Source organism: Haliaeetus leucocephalus, unplaced genomic scaffold, assembly GCF_000737465.1.
Source record: "Haliaeetus leucocephalus isolate CR32 unplaced genomic scaffold, Haliaeetus_leucocephalus-4.0 Scaffold495, whole genome shotgun sequence".
NCBI lineage: Eukaryota > Metazoa > Chordata > Aves > Accipitriformes > Accipitridae > Haliaeetus > Haliaeetus leucocephalus.
In genome coordinates, this window is record NW_010972931.1 from 8,051,394 (window position 1) to 8,077,162 (window position 25,769).

At 37.1% G+C, this 25,769-nt stretch overlaps 1 protein-coding gene across 3 annotated transcripts in view; it reads left to right on the top strand.

Annotated features, from left to right (window-relative positions):
- The window catches only part of MGAT4A (mannosyl (alpha-1,3-)-glycoprotein beta-1,4-N-acetylglucosaminyltransferase, isozyme A), a 79,622-nt gene that overhangs the window by 27,806 nt on the left and 26,047 nt on the right, over positions 1 to 25,769 (top strand). For all 3 annotated transcript variants that reach the window (XM_010575754.1, XM_010575756.1, XM_010575755.1), the window contains exons 3-9: positions 3,256 to 3,423; positions 6,161 to 6,301; positions 9,449 to 9,582; positions 21,789 to 21,835; positions 22,426 to 22,539; positions 23,154 to 23,229; positions 24,612 to 24,726. In XM_010575754.1, coding sequence (XP_010574056.1) covers positions 3,256 to 3,423; positions 6,161 to 6,301; positions 9,449 to 9,582; positions 21,789 to 21,835; positions 22,426 to 22,539; positions 23,154 to 23,229; positions 24,612 to 24,726 — 795 coding nt within the window. The remainder of the gene's footprint in view (positions 1 to 3,255; positions 3,424 to 6,160; positions 6,302 to 9,448; positions 9,583 to 21,788; positions 21,836 to 22,425; positions 22,540 to 23,153; positions 23,230 to 24,611; positions 24,727 to 25,769) is intronic.

A 25,769-nucleotide genomic window follows, 5' to 3' on the forward strand; every position in this document is an offset into this window, starting at 1 on the left:
GTCAAGAACTGTGAAAAATCAAATTAGAGTATTTATGAACTCCTGATGCCTTAAGGGCCACTTACTTTTCTAAAGTCTGGGACAGGTGGTGACCATGATTGTAAGAGCTGAAGAAGTATTTTCTCTTTTGTAAGTGCCTTTCAGTATGAGATGAAATTTGATGTTGCTGCTTGTGTTTTTATTTGTTTGTTTTTAATAAGTATCTGAGCAGTTGATCAATGTTTTGCAGTACTGCAAATATGCCAAAGATATAACTGTTAGAAATTTAAATTTAATTTGTTTTGTTTCAAAGTACAGGCAGTCATATTCTAAAACAAGTACCAAAAGGCAAATTACACATTTATCTCCAAATACACAAAAAGTGCTAGCTCTGGTAGTGTTGGAGATGTAAATGTTTTAAATTGCTTAAGTTCTTGGAAAGAATGTTTTTTACTTAATTTTGCGTAAATAACCAGAAAAATACTCATAGTGTAGTGGACTTAAAATATTATTATATTTGTAATGTTAGCATTTTATAGTTTTACTTGGCTGAATAATATTGTGACCTAACAAAAAAAAAAATCAGTCATATATTTTTGAAGGATGGGTTTCAGGGTTTTATGTATCGTTTAAAGCAGCCTCCTTAACCCAGATACATCTGGTTGAAGGAGCTGTGAGAAGTTGACTACTTCGAACCAATCAACTAGTATTTCTTAAAGAAATTCATGCTTTTGAGATCTTGGGTACCATAAATATAATACCAGTACTGTTCACTGGGAGCCTCAGGACTGAACTACTTTGTAAAATTTTTCCCAGTAGAAGAATTAGTGTCACAGTTGGGAACCTATCTTCTTTGGTCAAAACCTGCTATGATAACTTATGAAAATAAAAGTTCACATATATGATTTTAAATTTCTTTAAAAAGAAATTAACTAATTACCTTTTTATTACTGACATTATATTAATTGTAAATTAAAGGTGTTATAACAGCTACCTCCTCTGAAAGTGTCATCTCGTCAGTAAGGGATTTTTATTGGTAGTTCTTAATACAAAACTACAGTTTTCATTTCTTCATGTGATAAAACTGCCTTTTCAGTTGGGCTCTAAGTTTCTTGTGGTTTATGACAGAGTTTTAATTTGCTGTGGAATTACAAGGGTCCTGTATTTCCCATTTTCATATTAGCTACCTGAACTAGGGAGGCAGAAAAATCTTAATCTCTGTTTACAGGCTGAGTTTAGCAAGAAGATATTTCTGATTTTGCATTATGGAGTTTGCTAGGTGGAGGTGGCAGGGAACTACTGTGGTTCTCCACTCTTTGAAGTGTTCCTAAGGAAATTGTTCCCTCTAGGCCTCCGCTGTTCCTTAGAGTACCAGAATCACTGGAGTACTGTGTGTGATGTGCTGCTATCTTGTAGTAAGTGTAGAAAGAGAAATGGTCTCTGCCAAGAATTTGTCTAAGTCAAGAGAGGAAGACTTGAATTCATCCTACTTGAGGTGCTGGAGCCTGAACCACATGTTCCATAGAGTTCTCACCATTTTCGCAGGAGAAATACAGACTCCACCACAGACAAGTTTAGCCTTTTCAAAGCAGGAAGAACAGAAGTGCTAAAGTTTGTCTGCTATCTTGTACCATGAATAAAGACAAGAAGGGAGACCTGCTGCTACAGGCTGCTTCTGAGGCTATCCACAGCTATAGAAGCCCTCAATAAAACCTTGCATGTGCTTTGGTGGCTCACCTGTTCTTCCCTGTTGATACAGAAATTAACAGGGATCTATATAACCTGCCATCACCCATTCATTTTGGGGAGGGAATATCATTCACATACTTGAGTGTGGTGTCTAAACTAATACAATTCTGTATTCGTTTAGCTATTAAAATATTTTGTAACATTACTGTAACTAGTAGACATGGTTCCAAGCAATCTTTGATTTCTTTGGGTTATCATTGGCAAGTAAGAAGGTCCTTCATGCCAGAAACTCCAGAAAATTTTCCTGGCCTTCTCGATACTGCTGACTAAAGCACCAAGTCCTGTTTCAAATAGCAGTCTGGATTCAGTCGTCAGTGTTTAGTGTGCCTAGCACTGTGTTCTGGGTTTGTTGGCACAAAAACAGTAACCATTTGGTTTTAATGAAAAAAGGAAAATAAGCCTGGCAAGGGAAATGTTTTTAAGAGGTAGTGAACTATGTTTTTATTTTTCTGTCTTCAAAACAGAGGGCATTTTAGCTAATTATGCTTTCTAAACATAATCAGAACAGTACATCCCAACCACAAAAAAAGAAAATAAATGTAAATTGAAAGAAGTTGGAGGAAATGCAACATTATTAACAAGGGAAAGTTGACTGTAATTCCTTTTTTACCCCATATGTTACTGTAATGTCGCAACAGGAAGAGATTCAAATTGCTTGCAAAACTTCTGCTTCCCTACCATTGCAATACTAAAAGGCTAGGAATGAATAGGTAAATAACAAAAAAGATATGTCTATGGATGACAGCTGTGTGGTTGGAATATTGATTACAGGGTATTCACTTAAGATACTCCAGTCCATATCTGTAGGTTGGCTGAAGGAGAGTGATGATGGTGAGCAGGAGATTCAAGGAAATGACCAATAGGAAGAAGGAGAGATGCAGAAACCAGAGATACTTTGCTGGGTGGCAAGGGCATAGGCAATATATCAGCAAATGAGTTTTGGTGTTTCCCCCTCTCTCTTTTGGTCTCCTTTCAAAGAATACACATATGTGTCTACATTAGCAGGATTTTGATGAAAATTTTGTTCTTGCAGGCACTGAGAATATCATTAAGTTAAAACTTGGGTTTTAAATTGGTACGTCTGGAATATTGTCAAATTCTGCTGATTCTTACAAAGTATTTAGAGGGGGCTTTCAAAAGGCATAACCTGTGCTTTTGTAAGGCACCACTCCTATTGTGCTTCTTAAAAGAAAGGGTTTGTGGGCATCTGTTCCAAGAAAGGATTCAGAATTGCCTTGTGGTGCTGAGTAATAGGCACTCAAAGGTTGCCCCTGTCTGTGGCTATGGTGAGGGGCATACCCCCCCCCCCTTAATGCCTGCTTTGCATCGCTGTCTGGTGCAGCTCACTCTTTCCTCAGTACGCTGTGTAAATGCTAAGGTGCCTCACGCAGGTGGGATTGTGCTGGGCTGTGCCCTTCTTGGTTGGATTTCAGATGCTGCATACCTGAGCAGTCCCTGACCCTTGTTGGATCTGTCTGTAGGAGTTTGTTTCCAAAAATAACCAGGATCATCTTTTTTTCTCTCTAGAAAAGTTGATTGCATATCAACGGGAATTTCATGCTTTGAAGGAACGTCTTCGTATAGCTGAGCATCGTACTCTGCAACGCTCTTCTGAGCTGAATGCTATTTTGGAGCAGTTCAGGCGTGCAGTAGCAGAAACAAATGGGAGTAAGAATGCAATGAATAATTTTTCAGGTACATACTGTGTTTGAGCTATTTTTTATAACTCTGCAATACCAATATCTCTTCTTATTACTATAGAATAAGAAATTAATACCAAGAAAGCCGAAGGAAACTGTTAAGCAGTGCAAATAAAGAATGTGTAATATGTTGTATCTGGTGGGGATTTTTTTGGGTTCTGTGTTTTCCAATTTCTGTTCTTAATGATCCACCCACTCTTCTTCTTATGACTTTAGGGACTGAATACTTATTCCACACCTAGCTCCCAAAGTCTGGAACTTCTGGTTACTTATTTAACATATTGAATATATTTTGACAATAATTTACATCACTTTTTAAAATAAACCTTGAGGGCAAAGGTGAGCAAACAGAGGAAATGAATGAACTTGAAGCAATTAAAATATGTTTAAAAGTCAGCTTGAAGATGTAAAAACATGCAGGCTAAGGTATTGGTTACAATTTGTAAAATGTACAGGTAATGTCCTTTTTAATAACTAGTGATTAAATGGTAAACTGGTAAAGTCTTCCATAAGCTTTTACCTATTTTGGAGGCTGATGCTCAAGTTTACCGAGAGCTGTGTTTGGCAATATTAGAGAATGACTTTGCACTACTTACCAGATTATTGAAGTTAACTTTTAAAATCACACCATTACTGTTTTAGTCACTCTGATTTTTTTTAGATAGGAAATGAATAACAAATAAATATAAACTTTCTGGCAAGAGGTATGATTTGGTAGGTTGCAGAATAAAACCAAAGAGTTTTGCAAATCAAAAAACTGGATCAAGCTTTTAAAATCTGTTGTCTACTTGCATTTATGCTATGGGTTACTATTTTCTATAGAATTCTTTTGGGGGAGGTGGGGTGGTTGTTATAATTATAGGCCCTCAGTGCTGATATTAATGATGAATTGCTCTGTCTGACACTGGCGTATCTAACCTGATCTCCGTAGTTCCCTGGATCTCCAGGAATGGTATGGTTAAAGGTTACATTTAACATAGTCTGTGACTTGTCTTCCTATTCTGTGTGTATGTTTTTCCTGTTAAAACAAACAACCACAGAGGAAGTCAAGTAATTTTGATACTGGATTTATGATTAAGTTATTACCACATTTATTTCTAAAAATTAGTTAGCTTGCTTATAGACAATATAGTTATAGGGAGTTATTATCTTCTGATGCAGCTGAAGTTACTGATTCACATTTTTAACATTCTACCATGTGTGGATCCTAACTGGGACATCCTCTTTTTTCCATATGGAGCCATGATGGGAAGTCAGCTGGAGTCTGAATTCCTAAGCTTTTGTGCTCAGAACTTAGTGTTAGATAGATTTTTTTTTTTTATTAAGTTTAATGTACTTAAGTATACATAATCCTATGTAATATTTGCTATCTTTGAAGCTGAAAGAATTTGAGATTGTTTTATGTAGATCATTATTCATTCATACAAAGAGCTGTCATACTTTGACAGAATTTTTAGTCCAGCTTTTGCAGTTGAAGCTAAAGGAAATGTTAGCAGGAAAAGTAAAATGTACCTGTATTAGAATCTATCAAAATAAGCAACTTTACTTATGGCATCTATTTACAAAGCTTTTTTCAAGATTTTAAGCAGTTAGGAATTTAGTTTCACCCAAAAGTAAATATTAAAAAAAACCCCAAACAAACCAAACCAAAACCCACAACAAACCCCTTCTATCTTTGTAGAAGCTACAGTCAGAATCTGAGAGGAATGACATTTTTGTCATTACTTTTCTCACTTCTTCACAATTCAGTTTTATCTCTGAAATCTTGAGTACATTTTTTTTTTTACTTAACTTGATATTATAAAGCCCATACATTTTCAAAGGTCCATATGCTATCATATTTGTCATTTGAAATGAGTTGTTTTCACACTTGCTATAAGAAAATCAATATGCACAGCAGGGGAATTTAAAAACTGTTATTTGCAACTTTGAGAGCCACCTGGACATCCTGAGAGGCAGTTGCTCTAGAAGGAGCAAGAATTATTTTAAGTACTCTAATGGACTAAATTAAATTCATGTTAGCATTTATTTTATTGCAGAAATGCTCAAAATCTCAATTGTATATTTAATGCTATTTTTGTTTTGTATCTGTATGTGTAGCGTACTCCAATATGTATTTGTAGCTTTGAGAAGTTATTTGCAGTAGCATCACATCGAAGATGTAAAAACATACAGGCTAAGGTGTTGGTTACGATTTGTAAAATGTACAGGTAATGTCCTTTTTATAACTAGTGATTAAATGGTAAACTGGTAAAGTCTTCCATAAGCTTTTACCTATTTTGGAGGCTGATGCTCATCTTGATGCAATCAAGAGGCTGATGGTCAAGCTCAAGTGATGAGCTCTGTAAGCGTAAGTAAAAAATAATCTGGTAAATAAGCCTCCCATTTTGATTCATTGGGAAAAACAAACAAAAAAACCCCCAAAACCAAACCCCTGAATAAATGGAGCATTTTTTACTTCTGTGATTACACATTAAGTCTTACGTGATCAGGTAAGTATTAACTATATCTGTAGCAAGATTACTTGGTGGAAAATAATATTGGCCGTCGTTTATTTAAAACATTAAAATAAGAAAACACTTCCTTTGTACACAAGATATAATGCCCAGTAAAATGCATAATTTGTTCTTTTTTTTCAGTTAGGGCCAAGCTTGGAATTTTGTACTATTTACCACTGCATAAAACTTCATATTCTTTTTTTTCTGCATTACTGATTTCATGTATATTTGCAGATGAAACACTGAAATTGTTAAAAGAGCTAACAAGTAGAAAATCTCTTCAAGTGCCAAATATCTATTACCATTTGCCTCATTTGTTGAAAAATGAAGGAAGCCTTCAACCTTCTGTGCAGGTTGGCCTTGGAAGAACAGGAGGTATGCTGATACAATGTTTATTTTATGTTTTATATCTGGAGGACTTTCTAGTTTTAGTAATATAAATTACTGTATTACTTGGTAGATCAAGGACATCTCATTTAACTTGTGTGATATTGATATCTTAGAATTCGCGCTGAATCCGTGATCAAAGGAGTTTGACTTCAGCTTTGCTCTTTTCTGCATAATCTCAATCACACCCCATGCGTTGTTAAGGTACACATTAAGAAGCATTTAGTTTGGATGAATTTTTTTATAACTAAGTAAAAGGGAACAAAGCTGAAGCTGAACTGCTAATGGACATATCCCTTTGGCTTTTCAGATTTGTGGGGCAACCATGCATGGGTATGATTTAGAGTTCATGTTTCTTTTTTTTTTTTTTTTTTAACAATATATTTCAATGTATAACTTAGAATTGGGAGAACTAGGATAATCAGATACAATTGTGTCAGTAAAATGTGGACATTCATTGGAGGGGAAGAAAATAATCAGTGTTGTGCTGCGGTACTGTAGATCCCTTTTTTTTTTTTTTTTTTTTTTTTTTTTCCCTAATCCTCACAAATTCTGAGCTTTGGTCATTAGGATAGTTCCATGGAATCCCACTCTTGGAGCTCTAGAAAATAGATAGCATAAAGCCCAACCAAGCTGATAGACCTCAAAGCGTGTGTGTGTGTGTGTATGTGTGTGTCTTTAAGCTTGAAGGCCCCACCAATGAATCCTTGTTTCTCCATGTGCCATCTGTCTTGAATGGCTTGTGTTATTGTCCACTAGACCTTTCTTTTTTTCTTTTCTCCCTCTCCTTGCTTTTGAAAGAAGCATTAGTTGTTCCTGACCTGTATTTTTTTCATTACTTCAGTAAGTTTGAATGCCTCCTTCTTTTAACAGAAGGCATGCCTGTGTGACAAATGTGTAGGCTCAAGCCATAGGGTTATTTTTGGACTATAAACACCATTTATTTCAATGTTATTCAGGAAGGAAAAGGCTCATATTCCTTTATTGTTTTAAGTAAAACCTGTATAACATCCCACTGGGAATATATGACAGAAGTTTGAAATTACAAAACAGGAATTAGGTTTATTTAATTAAAAAGAGGGAGGAAATTCTGAGTTGAAATTATTTTCCCATCTTCCCCTTTCCTGGTCACTGTGCTTTTTGAGTGTTTGTTTTAAAATTGTTTTAAAAATTCAGAGCTTGTTAATGTGTAGTTGCTAGGCAAAGCAGGCTCTATAAGGAAGGATAAACAATGTTTTTAATAGTTGTTTGATCTTATATATTTATGATGTGGTAAATCATTTCACACAGATGCCTCAGAATGCTGGTGCTGACTTCATGAAGTCTGCTTTATCCTTTTACTGTGTTCCTGATGCTATCTGCTGTGTTCCTAGTAGGTAGCCAGCCCTGGGTATGGTGTGGGGTGAAGAAGAAAAGACTGTGGAAAAGTTAAGGAACATAGGAGTCAAATGGCCAGTTGAAAGATGGTGTTAATAGTGTTGTAGCTGGGGCCAGATTGCTTTGTGTTTGAGGTGCTTTTAACAGAGATAAGATATTTCAATGAGGAATTTCCAGGCAGTCTTGATGACCTGCACTTGTTTTTCTAGAAGAACCCAAATCAGGTGCAAGGAAAGTAATAGTTTTTCAGCAGTGTCATTTTAAAAGATGACTTCTGAGCAGTTAAATACTTGAACTGTGAAGAAGGGTTATGCCAGTTTGAAAATAAAACTGAATTAGGAAGTTTAATCACTCTATAAGTCTTGGTGCACCTTATCTGATTAATACCATGGTGGTTGTTGTTATCTGTTGGGTTTTGCGTGGCAAGGTTTTGGTAGTGAGGAGGCTACAGGGGTGGCTTCTGTGAGAAGCTGCCAGAAGCTTCCCCCATGTCCAACAGAGCCAATGCCAGCTGGCTCCAAGTTGGACCTGCCGCTGGCCAAGGCTGAGCCCATCAGCGATGGGGGTAGCGCCTCTGGGATAACAGATTTTAGAAGATCGAAAAAAACCCCCAGCACCTGCAGCTGAAGAGAGGAGTGAGAATATGTGAGGAAAAAGCCCTGCAGACCCCCAGGTCAGTGCAGAAGGAAGGGGAGGAGGTGCTCCAGGCGCCGGAGCAGAGATTCCCCTGCAGCCTGTGGGGAAGACCATGGTGAGGCAGGCTGTCCCCCTGCAGCCCAGGGAGGTCCATGGTGGAGCAGATATCCACCTGCAGACCAGGGATGACCCCACGCTGGAGCAGGGGGATGCCCGAAGAAGGCTGTGACCCTGTGGGAAGCCTATGCTGGAGCAGGCTCCTGGCAGGACCTGCAGACCTGTGGAGAGAGGAGCCCACACTGGAGCAGGTTGGCTGGCAGGACTTGTGACCCTGTGGGGGACCCACGCTGCAGCAGTGTGCTCTTGAAGGACTGCATGCCATGGAAGTGACCCATGCTGGAGCAGCTCCTGAAGAACTGTAGCCCATGGGAAGGACCCACATTGGAGAAGTTCGTGGAGGACTGTCTCCTGTGGATGGGACCCCACTCTGGAGCAGGGGGAGAGAGCAAGGAGGAAGGAGCCAGCAGAGACAATGTGTGATGAACTGACCTCAACCCTCATTCCCCATCCCCCTGTGCTGCTCGGGGGGGGGAGGTAGAGAAAATCAGGAGTGAATTTAAGCCTGGGAAGAAGGAAGGAAATGTTTTTAAGATTTAGTTTTTATTTCTCATTATCCTACTCTGAGTTGATTGGTAATTAATTAAACCAATTTCTCCAAGTTGAGTTTGTTTTGCCCATGACGGTAATTGCCGAGTGATCTCTCCCTGTCCTTATCTCGACTGACGAGCCTTTTGTTATATTTTTCTCTCCCCTGTCCAGCTGAGGAGGGGGAGTTGTAGAGCAGCTTTGGTGGGCACCTGGCATCTAGCCAGGGTCAACCCACCACACCTATGCAATAATCTGGCATGTCTAGGATTAATTTTTTTTGTTTGCTGTGTATGCTCTGAGTGTTGGTGGTGATTATGTTAATCATGCTCCTGATGATGGCTGTCATATTTTTATTTACTGTTATCTCCATATTTTAACTCTGCGTTTCTTAAGCAATGCTTTATTATAAGATTTTTGTTTTCTATCCTGTGTATGAAATCACTGAAAGTATATTTCTGGTTTGTTTGATTTCAGTTTCCATTGTAATGGGAATACCTACAGTGAAAAGAAAAGTCAAGTCTTACCTTACAGAAACTCTTCACTCCCTTATTGATAAGCTGTCCCCTGAAGAAAAACTGGATTGTGTTATGGTTGTCTTTATAGGAGAGGTAATCACTTAAGTATTTTTATACAATTTCTAACCTGCCTTTAATTACAAGTACCACTCCTTTCAGGTATTGTTGAGGATCTCCTTTTTCTTCAAGACATAGCCAAATGACTGTCTTCTCCTTCCATGAAAAAGAGACCATGTCAGTCTTGTGTTTCTGAGAGAAATGATCCCGAGGAGCCCAGCTTTTTCGCTTTTATCAAGGCAACAGTGGACACAAATTCAGTGGACTGGTTATTTTGCAAATCTTCTGATGCTTATACATAGTGACGGATAATGTGCTAATTACCTTATTCCTTCAACATCAAAATAATGGTTAAGGGACTCCAGTGTCATAGGCAGGATCCGTCCCATTCTCTTCATGCTACCGCTTAGTTCTTCGTTAAATGAGTGCTGCAGTTTGAGATGTTAGGCACAGATTGTTATTGATTTCATTTTCTGGACAGTGTGGATATTGTAAGTCCAGACCTTTTTCATGGGTTAATTCAAACAGTGTTCAGTTGGACTGTTTGGTCAGTTTGGCTGTGATTTAGTGGAAATCAAATTTCAGAAATAATTCTGTTGGCTGCTGGGAATTGCATATACTTATTTTTGTCTGTATGTTTTTCTCAGAAGTCTGACTTGGAGAGTGGGAAATTTATATATATTGGTTTGACCTTCATCCATCTAACCATATAGTGCTGTACTGAAACAGTGTTTTGAGTCCCACAGATGAAAATTCGAATCCTCTAGTTATAACTGAAAATAGTTTTAATCCTGTGAGCCAGTGTCCTTTCAGGGATGAATCAGTGGAAAAACAGATAGGCATTTTAATACTTCTATTATCAGCACATTTTAAAGCTTTCCTTGAAAAGTTTGTAAACTTTTAACCTGTAGCTGAGAACTGATTCTTATGGTTTTCTAATGTAAATTGCTCTGTTTTCTTTTGCTTGACAGTCAGTCAAAAACTATTTGTCTGGATAGGTACTGCTTTTCTGCAGAAAATGCTCTTAAAACATCTGTTGGTTGAGAATATCAAGAGAACAGAATTCATTCTGAATGCTAGGGTTTTCTTAACTGTATTAGTTGGAGTAATTTTATTGCTTTTTAGTATGGCTTCTTTTCAAGTTTAAAACTGAAGTTTCATTTTGTTTTGCTTAAGGTGGTCTGAGCTATGAAGTTGGTGAGTTATCATTGGATTCTGTCTTTTATGAAACATAGGAGTGAATTGTCCCCAGTGGCACAAGTTTCTCTTGTCACCTTAGACAAGCCGTATTGCTATACCCGAGTTTTCCATAGCTAAAATAACTTTCTTCCTTTGAGGTGGTGTGAAATTCTCTTCCGTCTTGGGAATGATTCTACAAAAGTGACTGTGAAGGAACTGGATGTTTTAACATGGGAGATATTGCTTCTGTGCCCAAGAATTGTGTGGTTTGCTCTGGAGTGGGATACTGTTTCTCTGTCTTATCCCTGTATCTGTCTCTTTGAGAGCAGCGCTATGTGCTTACATATCTGCTATGGGTACTGCAAGCCATGAACGTCTGGGAAAATTTGAAGAACCTAAGTTTGAATTCTTGTTCTGTTACAACAATTCCTTAGTTTTGCGTTTCTTTTTCTTTACTCCATCCAATTTTATGTCTTTCCTGCTTCACTATTTCTTTGACCATGTTTTATGTTTTCTTAAGTTCAGTATCTTATAGTTTGTTTTGTAATTGCTACAGGTAACTCTTTCAATGATGAATATGGTACAGTAAATACTTCATCCTGAACTATGCTGTGTTTTTTCTGTTATGCTGTATATTTCAGCTTCCTTCTGCAAGATGAAAAGTGTAGGTTTATTAAGCATTTTCTCTGGCTACTTGAAGGAAAGCCTGCTCCCATGGTGGACTTCTGTTTCTCCTTAAACAAAAGAAAGGGCTTTAGTTTTTAAAATAGCTTTGTCTGTGGGGTTTCCTAGCCTAAAATGCGTTAGACTATTGCTATCATTAACATGTGTGTGTTAATTAATGAAGGCTTATTTAAAAATACATTAGAACTTTGACCAATTATGCTTGTATTAAAAATTATGTCAAAAGTATCTGAAAAAAAGCATGGCCTCCACTCAACATCTGTGCAGCTTACAGCAAGAAATGGTCATACTGTGAGGTTAGGTAATTTTGCTAATAAGCTTAAAATTACTATCTCTCTATAGCTTGTACCAACAAAAAAAGCACAAGACTACAAAAATGTTTTTACGAGAGAATTATGTGAAAATGGTATTTTAAAAGGATTTTAGTATTTTCTTGCTGACTTTATTTGAGAAATCAGATTGATAATTGCTTCTTAAGAAGCATTGCTGGGAGCCATAGTCATGGACTGTAATCTCTTTGTGCTAAGCACCCTAAAAACCCTCTTTTAATAATGCTGGCTTTTTAGCAGTTCAATCTCACTACTTTCTTGTAGATTTGACTTTTTTACTAGTAAACAAGTTGAAAATTAAGGCTAATGGCCTTCTGCAAACAGCATGAACAGTGTAAACAGATGAGCTAGTAAATATAGATGCATTATGGTTGCTAAATAAAGAGATCTGCATATTCATTTACTGTATAGATATTTCTCAGTAATATAATCATACACAGTAAATTTCCATACTGGAAGTTTGAGGAATTCTAAAATATCTCAGCTGATGTGATATCTAATCACCAATTTAAATAAATGCTAGAATTGCTTGACAGTAAACTGTGCAATTGTCCCAGTAACTGACATATGTCCATGTTCTCCAATTTGTTAAAGTAACTTTATTGCAGAATAATTTGCAGGTATTCATTAGGATGACTAATAAATAGGCATGATTCATTATACCTCTATACTTAAAAATCTTTTTATTCCTCTTCACTGTGTAGCTAGTTCATAGGCTCATCAGATGACTTGAAACAAGCGATTTAAATCTCATAAACCTGCTCTGTATGAGAACTTGCTTTCAGAATGAACTATAGGTTCTAGGTTTAAGAAACTATGAACTCCAGATTAAAATTGTTGTCTAGTATTTTTGTGTAACAGGATTTGTAATTAACATGGGAAACATGGTTTTGAAGTACTTTACATCATAGTGGAACAGCAGACACACACACGTGTGTGTGTATATATATATATATACACACACACACACTCTACTGAATATAGGAGAAGTTAAAATACTTTTCTGGTAGGTAAGCAATTTTTTTTTTTCCCTGTGGGGAGATCTCATTTATCATGAAGAAACTGCATCTTAGACTTGTTCTAAATATATCACAAATTATTGTCAGGCCACTTCATTAATCAGTGACTGCACTTAGCACAGTTTTTTGTACAAACAGTAATCAATGTGCATTGGAAAGACTATAAGTCCTTGATTTGACAAAAAATATCAGAAAGACAAATCATTTCAGTTAGAATCAGAAGACACTACAGGTATGCAAAAGCATTTTGCTAATTCTGTATACTACTGATTACATCTGACTAGGCAATAATTGGCCAGGCATTTATTCTTGGAGCACTAGCCCATATATTACACTTTTTTGCATATTGCTTATTCAGATCTTACTCTGTTGTTTTATGTGTATACAATTCACTTAGGCTAGAAAAACTTGCATATCTTGATTATCTTTTACTGTCACTGTGTCATCTCTTTATGTAAACAGTGGCTGCCAAATTAAAAGATGTTGATCTTCAGTAGTGTTTCTCTGTGCTCCTTTTGTGGAGAATCTTTTTTTCTTTATTATTTTTTTGGAAAAGTTTCTTTACTGGTTGGGTCTGTGTGACACAAGCACCCAGCAAGGTACCATTTTGTGCGCTGGTAGAACAAAGCCTCAGCAAATTAAGCACTGAGTGCACATACTGGGTCAAACCTTGCTGAACCTGTTTTGGATGTATTAACATTGGAGTGCAATATGAAAAACTTCTCCAGCAAAATAAACAAGCCTGTTTTTTTTACCTTTTCTTGCTCTGGACCTGAATTATAGATCTCTTTGATCAGCAGATCTCTTGATAGAAAACAAAGGAGTATTTTGTCTCTCTTGCTCTCAACCTGGATGTATTAGTAGCATCCCGGCTACAGAGATGTTCCATGCTTTCTGCTAGTTGTTGAAAACTTGAGAGCCGCTCCTTCCTGGAGCTGCCCTGGAGAGTGTATTCCTAGTCCTCAAAAGATCTGACTGCACATCTCAAGTTGGAGAAAGACCAATAGATCTTAGCATATACATATGCATACATATATATATATTTAAAAAAAATATAAAAAAATCGAAGTTAGACAAGGCCATTGTGCCAAATGATACATTATCTTTACCAGGTAATTTTAAAGGCCTACACAGATGATAGCTTTTGCTTTGGACTTCTCATTCAAAACTGATCAGGATGAACACAGCTTCTAGATATACTGCCAACTCTTGTATCTGGAAGGGTAGCTTGGCCTGTCAGTGAGAATTTGAGATGTTTAAGCTGCTGTTGCAATCCCTGCTTCTTTGGCACCTAATCTTTGGTACCCAAAGACTATGGACTTCAGACCTGGATGACTAACTGAATTGACACTTTAAGTTTTGGATAACACTATCAAATTTTGCTATTGTGGTCTGCCTTGGCCTACAGATAATGAGGGCAAACTCCTTCTGTCCTCCAAATAAAGAACACGTATCATAGAAGGGTGCTTTTGATGGCACACAGCAACTACCTATCTTCTTCTGGAAAACAACCTTTTCAATGATTTACAGGCTCACCCAATGACAAGAAGAAGTTTCCCCAGGTTGCCAGGCCACATATGCTGCTTTCTTTCAGACTCTACAAACCAGGCTTCATCTGTAATATGCACAAAACTAGTAGAAGGCTATATGACACTAATATAACTTTCATCTGGATGTCCTGTTTTGAATTGTTCCTTGATTTTTTTTTTTTGTTCTGGCTGGCTTTCTTAAAAGCTAAACTTGTTCTCTGATGTGGTGTTGTGGTTCACAGCACAATCCATATGGATGTATGCCCTCACGTTCGAGGAGCTATTGCTGCCAAAGGCTTTGCATTGTGAAACCCTGTCCTGAACTGAATTGGGTTAATTACAGAAACGACTGCAGAGAGAACGATATTTCTTACTTGTGTGGTAAAGTGGGAACTTTCAGTACGGGAGGGATGAAGTCATTAGCTCATGTAGGACACACAGGCTACATTTGGCTTATGTAACATTAGACAGCTATGTTATGACAGTATTCTGCATTCCTGTTTTTTGCTTGCATCTTTTTCTCATGTTCCCTGTATTTAACTTGAACTTGCTGCTTCAGATCTGAAAGCAGACACTATATTCCTGAAAAGATTTTTTTTTTCAGTTGCATTTGTTGAACTCTAACCCTTATTACCTTTTTCCACAGGCTTTATTTTTATCTGTACTTTATTGCAACCACTGGAATGGTGTGAACTGCTGCACTTTTATTCCTCAGGGCTTTTTCTTCACTGCATAAATATCCCAAAATAAGTCCAAATGCCACTTTAGTGGCTGCTTTTTCCTATGTGAATTTTTATGCCTTGTATATAGGTAATTATATTCGTATGTACTTTCACCATTTCAAGACAAATACGTGTTTGCTTTGCCTTTTCTGGAGGCAGTTCAATTGTTTGTTATTATTTAAAAAACATTGTAAAATTATTCCACCCCTATTCTACAGGGATGACAAAAGATCAAATAAAATTGTAGAAACTAGTAAGCAATGAAATGACCATGCTTTGCAGATTAGCATGGGTGTTTGCCAGGGATTTTTTTCTTTTTTTGGAAGATGTTCTTGAATAAGTTAAGGCTTGCTTCTAGTAGATTTAATTTAAGAATTAAGATCTGGATAATCTAACAGCCTGGGTAAACCACATTGTTTAGAATGTACTGTACAGTTAATGTCTGAATTTCCCCCCCCCTCTTTCTCTGTAGCTTCTCTTCTTGAACTTGTAGTATCTTGATATTCTGCACCTTACTTTCCTTTCCTAGTCGCTTGTGAAAAAAATCTTTGGAATTTTAGTGCCATCTTTGCTTCTATTAGGACTTCTTTTCTTAAAACTGACTCTTTGACAACTGAAATAGAAATTTAATCCAAACAGAGGTTTGGTCTGTTAAGGCAGGATCTGAGATTAGAGAATCACTGAGATTGGAAGGGACCTTTAGATAATCATCTAGTCCCACGCCACTGCTCAAAGCAGAGTCAACTGCTGAAAACTTGTACATTTTGCAAAGCATTTCAATATGCATCTTGAAAATTAAAGCTTTAAAAAAAGCTAAGGTTGCAAGTCAAACTTCCAGAATAAGAAAATGCTACCATTGCATTGCTTGTGCTCTGTATCATGGCATTCTATCATGCTTTTCTGTGGTTTTTGTTTGTTGGTAGTTTATTTTTCACCCCATTTGGAGAACCTAATGTGAAAATGAGGTTTTTCACTAGCCAGGTGCCAGTGTTGACACATACAGTTTAACGCATACAGTTTAATTTTTCATAGCAGCTGTCATTCTGTAGCACTTCATATTCCTAAGTCCAGCGTTTAGCACTTCTGATCACATCAAGTGGACGAGTCATGGGAATTGGAGTAAGAGTAGTGAAAAACTAAGTAAAACTTCATTTGTAATGTATCCAGTATCACTAGATAAGTTGTTGCAGGAGGGCTAAGACAGGAAATAAAAGTGGGGACACGAATCCCATGCTTTACAGTGGAATGCAGATGTCTGAACTTCAAGGCTATTTTGGTTCTTCTAGCAGTACCACGTGTACAAGACCACATCTTGTATGGTCTGATGCAAACTGTTTGTGTGCTTGCTTTGCCTGTGTGTCAGCTTGGCTCCAGTCCTGTTTCGACTCACTGTTTTGCTTGTTTAGATTTTACATACATGGATTAGAACCGATTATCAGTTTGAGATGGTGTTACAGGTGCAATCTAGGTACCACTAAATTAAATTGAAGCAAAATCTAAAGCAAAGACAATATTTTCACTTAGTATGTAGCTAAGTTGTGGACCTTGTTACTACTGGATATTGTGAAATATGAGTGGGTATTCTGAAGTGAATCAGGCAAATTCACCAAGACCAGATCCAGGAGGAGCTATTGAATCTAATGATATGGATACCAGTCAGGGCTAGGAATTATAAACTGTTGATTACCAAGAACTGGGAGGTATGTGAAGGGAAAGAAGGTTCATTCTGTACATGCCCTGTTTATTGCACTCTACACTGCACTGGTGCAGCCCCACCTCGAGTACTGTGTGCAGCTTTGGGCACTTCAATATAAGGACATCAGACTATCAGAGTGTGTCCAGAGGAGGGTGAACCAAGATGGTGAAAGGCCTCGAGTGTAAGACTTACAAGGAGTGGATGAGTTCACCTGTTTTTTTAAAATTGGAGAAGAGAAGGCTGAGGGGTGACCTCATTGAAGTCTACAGCTTCCCCAAGGGGGGTGGCAGAGGGGAAGGTGCTGATCTCCTCTCTCTGGTGACCAGGGATTGGACACAAGGAAATGGAATGAAGCGGCGTCAGGGGAAGTTCAGACTGGACATTAGGAAAAGATTCTTCACTGAGAGGGTGGTAGGTCACTGGAACAGGCTCCCCGGGGAAGCGGTTACAGCACCAAGCCTGTCAGAGTTCAAGGAGTATCTGGGTGATGCTTTTAGTCATATGGTTTAGTTTTAGGTAGTCCTGCGAGGAGCAGGGAGTTGGACTTGATGATCCTTATGGGTCCCTTCCAACTTCAGATATTCTATGATTGTATCTTTTGTTTTTCTATGCATCTGCTACTGCTAAGACAGTAAGTAGACCTTTGGTCTAAAATGCGATGGTTTTCCTTACATTTTGAGAAACAATCTACCTTCTGTCATTCTTGAAGGTAAGAAGTAGGTAGGATTTAACAGTATGAAAGGGTTGATTCTTAAAACTAGAAATCTTCGGTTTTGTCTGATAGTTGGCTAGCTGTTAATCAGAACTTTCTAACCTCTTGTTTTGTCTGCTAGGTTATATATTCTACTACTTTGCTGTGCACATGCTTACTCATATAAATCAATAAAAATGGAAAATTCATTGCTGCTCTGGTTCTTTGTGTGTTTGTTATGAATAACAATGTTTGTTCAGACAAACCTTAGAATAATTGCAAATTTGAAATGCAGCCTCACCTAAACTAGAGAAGGTACGTTAGAGTTGTAGGGCAGCATCTTACAAAAAACTGAGGAAATTTAAAAACTTATTTCACTGACAGTTTGAACTTTAGTTTGTTCCACAACAGACTCTGAGTTTTCTTTTAGAGAGATTCATCAAAGCAGTCTATATGTGTGTCTCATCAAAATTGCTGATGCAAGGAGTTAAACCTTAGATGTTGCCATGTTCACAGGCTTATGAAACTCCATAGATCTCATAAACTAAAATCTTCTTTTCTTGCTGAAAAGTTTAGGTAGGCTCAAGGGGATACTGGCGAGGTACCTTGAAGAGGAGTCTCATGAAGTAACCTGAATTGCAGGTAGTTGGAGCGTGTATGGTAGCAGGAGGGAGTACTGTGTATGCTTGTCCTGTTCTAATTCTTTGCTATGTATCTGTTCCTGGCTGCCACTGCTGGAAGCAAGATGCTGAGCTGGATCAATCTTTGGTCTCATCTGCTATGAATGAAAAAAGGAGGATGTCTTGCTCCAAGTGTTCTTGCTTTCTCTTGGAGATCAGTGATTTCATATGACTAGGAAGAAAGAACTGGTGGAAAGATATGAACTGCTGATATTGAAATAACCACCCCTACTTATGTCTTTCATTATTTCCCAGAGATTCACCTAACAGGACAAACTTGTTTGTAAGGCTTCATGTGATTTATTGATAAGATGCACCTTTGTGGCTGGCACTGTTAACTCTTTGGTTGTGGCCTATCACAATTTGCATTTAATTGCTTTAAAGGGATTAGTTGTTAAAATGTTCATTTTTGCTTCTTTTTCTTGGGTCCCAAACTCCTAGGGATTATTTAATCTTCAACCTTAAGAGTTTTACTAAGGAAAAATTCTGGTTTTGTTATTGCCTTCTGATCTGGTAGACAAAAACATGCATAGCTATAGTCTTACAGATTGTGCTGCTTTGGTTGGGATCACCAGTGACATTTCATTTCCATAGTTGCAAGCAGCACTGATACCATGAAACAGAATTTAAGTTCATCATAGCTGTTCCAAAGTCAACCTAATATCTACCAGATGATCTTCACTGGAAGCCATGTCTTTCATGGACAACATTTTAATCTGGATTAATTAATTTTTTAATTAATCTGGATTTCTCCTGTCCTGTTTAAGGTTCTTAGAGAGGACAAGGGTATTACTCCTTCATGTTATATATAGTTCATAATTTTCAGCAGTCTTGTGACCTGCAGGTTGATAAAGAGGACCTTAGGTCTTATTTTGTCAAGGCAGTAAATGCTTTCTTCCTCAAATATGTGGAACAGATTTTGGTCAATAATAGATTTTTTTTTTTTTCCTGTTCCTTTTCAGTTACTAGCTGAATTTATTGATACTGCTTAGAAGATCCTTAGGTTAGAGCAATTATCTGGCTATTCCAGATCTCCTTCTGTTGCTACCCTACAGTCTTCTCTATAGTTAACTCTTCCCTTGCCTATAGTCACAGCTTGATCAAATTTATTGCATATTCTCATACTTATTTCATGAGGTTGTGCGAAATAACTTAAAGTGCCACCTTCCTGGGACATGTCCACAGCTGAAGGGTGTTGGCAAAGATCCCACTTAGTGTTAGGCTGGGTAATGAGGAGAGTTGGTTGCCTCTGGATGTTCTGATGTGGAAAGATGACAGTCAACCTGCTATCCTGAGGAGAAGAGTTTGGTGTTGGAATCCTGGTTCTGAATCTCAGATGCTGCTCTTAGATATGAATACAACTGCTTATTTAGAAATAATGGCAGGATCTCAAGTTTTTAATGCATTTGATCATGTGAAAAACGACATCAACTCTATTAATCTCAAGGTTCTTTTTCATTCTAAAAGCAGCATCTCCTTTTGCACTATGCAGATGCAGTGATTGTTGATTCAGAAGGAAGGTTACCTACTAACCCAGCAGTGGTACTTGCTGTATCTCGTGTTCAGTGCAGCTAGACCAGACCATCTTGACTTCATGTGACAGCAGCACAGATTACAATATGAGGTTGGAAGACTGCAGGCTAAGTCTCTTTAACATGAAGCTATTGTGATTGCAGCTCTGACTGGGAAACTGCCAACCTTTTGCGTGAAGGACACAAACAAATAAGGGGAACTAGGGAAAAACCCTCTTATTGCAGACTTTCTTTTTTTTTTTCTGATTGTGGTGCATTCTGTATAAGTGTGTAAGGTTTTAAAAAGCACTAGCAAGGCTTCATGGTGTATCTGCAAAATAGGTTAAAACTATGTGCACTCTAAGGAGACTTGCATTAATGCACAGGCTTGTGACCAAGCATATGCTTCCAGTTGGGATGAAGTTCAGTATTTATTTTAATCTCTGGAATACTGTATATAAACTAGCTGTGTTTCTGCTCTGTGTGTGTATGTATATATATTTATATATAAATATATAAAAATCTTGCATTTCTCTATGCAATTACAGTATGGACTGTTTAACAAGTATTTGAGTTTTTAATGCTAGACTGGCTAATTTAAGTTTGGCATGCCAACTGGAAATTCAGATTGTTTGTCTTTTTCGTATGCTGACTAAACTACAATTCTGTATTTTTAATGTTTAAAAGGTTTAAAAAAAAGGAAAAAAGAAATGTTTCAGTTAAAGGTGGATATACTAAAATTATTTTTAGATAGTCACTTAGGTCACTGATTTGCAACTGTTGTACACAGCAGAAAAAGTTATGTCTTAAAACTCCATTCCAGTAATAAACTGTGTGTGAACAATCCATATGTGTATTTAAAGACTTAGTGATATATCAAGGTCCATATGGACTTGTGAGTCTCCTTGTGTGGAACTCACTGCAGGATAATTTAAAAAATGTGAATACTTTATCTGCTTATTAGCACTTCTGTCCAGCACTAGGCTTAGCACTTACAAAGAAAATATGTATGAAAAATTTATAACAAATGCTTTCTACTCACATGTTCTTCTAGTATTTAGAACCTGCTTTTGGAAGAAACCCACTGTTGCCCTTTTTGGAAAAGTGTGAGTCAGTGGTATTATGTTGGATTTTATAAAAATAAATCTTTTAAAATAGGAATGGTAATTTTTAAGATCAAAGGGTAAGCACCTTTATCAAACAAGATTAGTGGTTCTATAGAAATGCTTGGAAGGGATTTATTCTCTGTGTGTATAATCCTTTAATGATAACCTGCATTACAAATTCATCAGAAAAAGTATGAACTGTTCCTTTGTTTCCAGCATTTCAAAGGCAGCTATTTCGCCAGAATCCTCATGAGCCACCAGAATCTGGGTTGATTTATAGACTGTAAATTTTCTTTAGAAAACTGATAAATAGTATGTCAAATTATTAGATTAGTAAGTATAACAAAGATTAGGGTTTTCAGTCACATTTGTGAGTTCACAAACTCTCTTCTCCTGGAATGCATGTGTACAACCAAGTGAATAGGCTGAATAATTGGCCAGTTCTGGCAAGTGAGATGATCTAGACTTTTCCAGAATGTCACAATTTGTATTTTGACCAACAAGTAATTTTTAAAATCTGTGCATCTTTAAGAACGAGGTTATTGATAGGATTGATAGTCCCTCAAGTTTAGTCTCTGATGCAAAAAAGCAACCCTAGTCAGGGAAACAGCATGTTCATTGCTATCTGTGGTTGGGGCATCCACACTTTAAATGCAAAGTTTAGGAGATGTATTTTCAAAAGAGGAGTGTGTTCAATGCCCTGTTTTCCAGAAAGCTTTCCTTGGTAATATTTTCATATATATTATTATTATATAACAATAATATGAAGTTCTTACTACACAATGCTCAGTGATCATTTTGTCATTAAGAGCGTGAGAGATTGCACGAAAATACCAACAGTTGGATTAGAACTGTCTGTTAAGTGAAGATATGAGGCAAATATTATTCCCCTCTGTTTACAAAAAAAGTTTCTTCTCCCATTAGACATAAGACATAGTTCATGTGTGATGTGTTCCTATATTACTCAAATATCTTACATGCTGAAATTGATTTTCAAGTACAGCTACCTCCAATGTTTATTTTACTGGGTTCTTTTAAAAAATAGCTCCACAACTGTTAAGTATTCTATTCGTTTTGTGTGTTTGTTTTTTTCCAGACTGATCTTGATTATGTTAACAGCGTTGTTGCAAGCCTGGAAAAAGAGTAAGTTGTAGTTTTAATGGGGGATTTCTTGGCTTATTGGTGGGTATGCTTTTTGTTTTTTCCTAAATTAGGTTGTGATAAGTAATAAAAAGTATTCTGGAAATAGGAGACGACGCATTTTTGTTTCTTGGGAGTTTGGACTTTCGAACAAAAAAAGTAATAGATGACAAATTGAGGGGCAGTGATTCAGTCAGTTAAATTGTAAAGCAATAAATGGGATTAAATTATTTGGTGCACCATAAACAGATGGGATTGTTTTAACATGAATGGAAATCTGTGACATCTGTGTTAGGGCCTTGTATTCCATATGTTCAAAGAGAACTATAGAAAAAAATCACCAGGTTCTGAAAAAAGAAAGGCAAAAGAAGTGTTTAGAATCTAGTTAGAATTCTGATTATTGGGCAGGAGGCTATACTACTCTGAAGAAGTGCTAAGGAAAACAATACTTTTTTATATACTACTTTTATTTTACATGCCTTATTTGAGTAAGTCATTGTTGTAGCCAGACATAGCTGTACCAACAGAAAGCAAGCAGGAAGTCTACAGTACTCAGAATCTCTCATGTGACTTTAGGATTTTTCTATTGACAGGTTTTCTACAGAGATCAATTCTGGCTTGGTGGAAGTAATAGCCCCTCCTGCAACTTACTATCCTGACTTGACAAACTTGAAAGAGACATTTGGAGACTCAAAAGAGAGAGTGAGGTTAGCTTATTCCCCCAGATCTTTTCCCATCTCCTCCCACATCCCCACTTTTGTTGTTTATGAAATGGCAAGTGGGATGTGAATTCTTGAAATGTTTTCTTACTGTAATTCTTGAAAGTGTGGGGATGCTAAAAGTGCTCTGTGAATCCATCTCATTCCTATCTGCATGCTGTTCTGTGCATGATTGGAGCCTAATGCGATGCTTGATTGAATTAATTTAGTTAAACTTTGGGAGGAGTACTGAGACTTGATATGCTTTTTTTCTTATATGTAGACTTTTTTGTTTACTGTTTTTCTTCCCAAAATACAGTGTAAAACCCAGTAATTCCTGCTGAATTACCATTTAAAATGCACATGTGTTTTTAGTGAAATGTCTGGTAGTTTTCACAAAATCAGATTCAAGTTAAACCAGTTTTATGTCTGTATTAAAGCATAAGGCAAAAGCATTGTTCCTTTTTTTCAGACAGAGGATTTCCTGAGGCAACAATGCCAAAAGCAGCTGTCCTAACATTGCACTAATATGCGTCATTCTTCATACTGAGATTTACTTTGCATTGCCAGCATGTATTGAAATAACTTTTTTCATAATCCTTAATCTTTTAATTTAATTTCAGATGGAGAACAAAACAAAACTTGGATTATTGTTTTCTTATGATGTATGCCCAGAAAAAGGGGGTTTATTACATTCAGGTAAATTTCTCTTTGTTTTGAGACAAGTTTTCAAATGAGTCTCCAGAAATTATGCTGTTGGACACCTTCAGAAGGACCTACACAGAGCAGAGAGAACTTTATTCCATAGTTGAAGGAGGGCATTAAGTATGGAGGCTATGGTATATGAGGAAGTAATTTGTAGAGGACACTGTCTGTGAAGTAGAAAGTAATTTGTCTTATGTGACTTATTTTATCATAAGCTGCTTAGTAAAAAAAGTGAAGGAATGCAGACAGCTTAACTACTGTTTTTCCTTTGTGCTCCAAATGAGTTACTGTTGAGTCACCTAGGCAAAAACCACCAGCACAGTTGAGAGTGGAAATCAAGCTAAAATCCATTTTCACTTTCTTTTGAAGGCAAGTGTATGATGCATATGACTCTTGTGTACAGATACATTTTTCAATGTGTTGTTAGACTTGTTTTTTCTTTTTTTAAAGGGGTTTTCAAGAACAGAGTTAAGCAATTCTTCTTAAATTTAATTTAGCTCAGAATTGTTCCTATCGTGTCTTGCTGCTTTGAAGTAGAAGCCTTGCCTACAGGTATTGCAGATTTAGTGAGTAGCTGCGCTTGTGATGCCCCACTGATCTCATCAAGTTTTTACAAAGTTATGCTGACTACTTTCTGAGATCTGTTGGAGACAGCTCTCCTGGAAGCTACACAGCCAATGACATGAGAGTCTTCCTGAAACTAGGCAGTCGCGCAAATATTAGTGCCAGCACAAGGGGGTGAGCATGCATGCACTGGGAGAAAGGACAGGAGAAGTAGGATCCTTAAAGCAGTGGCCTGCACTTACTATGAATTAAAGGGATTGTAGCACCCCATCTTGGCAGTTCTGCTGCCTGGACTAGATGCTTAGTTTGGACTATGCACCTGTTCTTCCGCTGGACAGCTAACGCCATGTGAAATGAATCCTGCCTCTGTAGACAACATGTCTCTTAGCTTCTTGCCTCAGAGGAGAAATTCCTTCAGTGCTGTTAGGTGCATCAGTAGATAGTGTCATGTTTGCGTACAAATAATACAGATATTCTACTTGTTCTACTGATGCCACTTAGTCTAACATAATTTCATGGATGATTTTCCTCTGAAAAGAGAAGCTAGAAAAGCAATGTTCTGAAGTAGTAAGTTGAGATACATTTGTGTACAGAAAGACTCTGGATTACTTCTCCACAAATAGAAAGACTGTGATCCCTACAATAGTTATTCTTGGCTATAGCGTCTAGGTTTTATAGCAGCGCTTGCATTGGAAATATATGGCTATGTGTTAGCAATATATTATAAATCAGTATTTCCTAGCTGTACTTTTTCCTATTGCTTTGCTGGTGCTTTTTTTATTTATGTTGGTATCACTGCTACCTTCCTCTAGCTTGAAGATGACATCGTTGTCAAGCAGAATTATTTCAGCACAATAAAAAATTTTGCACTTCAGCTTGCTTCTGAAGATTGGATGATTCTAGAATTTTCTCAGCTGGGTTTCATTGGTAAGAAAATGTTCATTTTAGTATTTGAAAGAACACATTCATCCTCAGACTCTGTGAATTAATAGTGATCTGACTTCAAAGCTATCTTCTTTGTACTGGAAATAGACCAAGAAGTAGAAATTAATTGGCTTTTTTAGGAACTCTGGTTTAACCCGTGGGGGTGTTCCTTTTCAGCGGTTTCATATACTTTTTTATGATTAAGGCAAACTCAAACTGTTGGAAAAGAGGGCATTTTTATAACCAAAAGTTAATTAATTTCTAAAAGTACTAACACTTGAACTGCAAGGAATGACTTATTTTGAATTTAGCTGCCGTTAGAACAAAAAATATCATTAAAACAGAACTGACTGAAGTAAAAGAAAAAAGCATGAAAACTAACTCCACCTAAAACAACTTCATTAGTGTTTGTGCCAAAATTTTCAAGAGCCAGCAGGCATCAGTTTGTCTTTGTTGCAAAGCCTATTCTATCTCCTCCACCTTTCTACTCCATCAAGGAGAAGTTATGACAGTCTGCTCCTTCCTACATGTAGAGTCTATCTGTCATTTGCCATGAACAGCAGTGAGAGAAGCTAATGCAGCATCTTGAGCTGTTGCAGATTGACTACCAGGGTGCTGTTGAAATTACTTTGTGGTTCATTGCTCTTACACTAATAACATTTTTATTGAGAGGTACTAGGCTTAACAGAAGAACAATGAAAGAGAAGTTTTGAAGGGATTTTACAAATCAAAAGGTTATTTCATTACTGCAGTGATGTGTCATGATCTGTCATGAGGAAAAATCAAAAGCTGAGTCAGAATGTGGAGGTTCCTGTATGTAGTCAACACAAACGATTTCAATGCAAAGGCTGTAAGTTGAGCTCAGAACAGGAAGAAAATCCTACATGTAACAGATAAAGTGCAGTCCTGAATTCTGTCACTCTCTTGGAAATTCTTGTTCTTGTTTTTACTTTGGATCTAATTTCCAGAGAAAGCTTCATTTTTAGCTCAAGTGACCCTTAATGGTAGCACTGAGAATCTTGGCACTGTGTGAATGGCAAGTACTA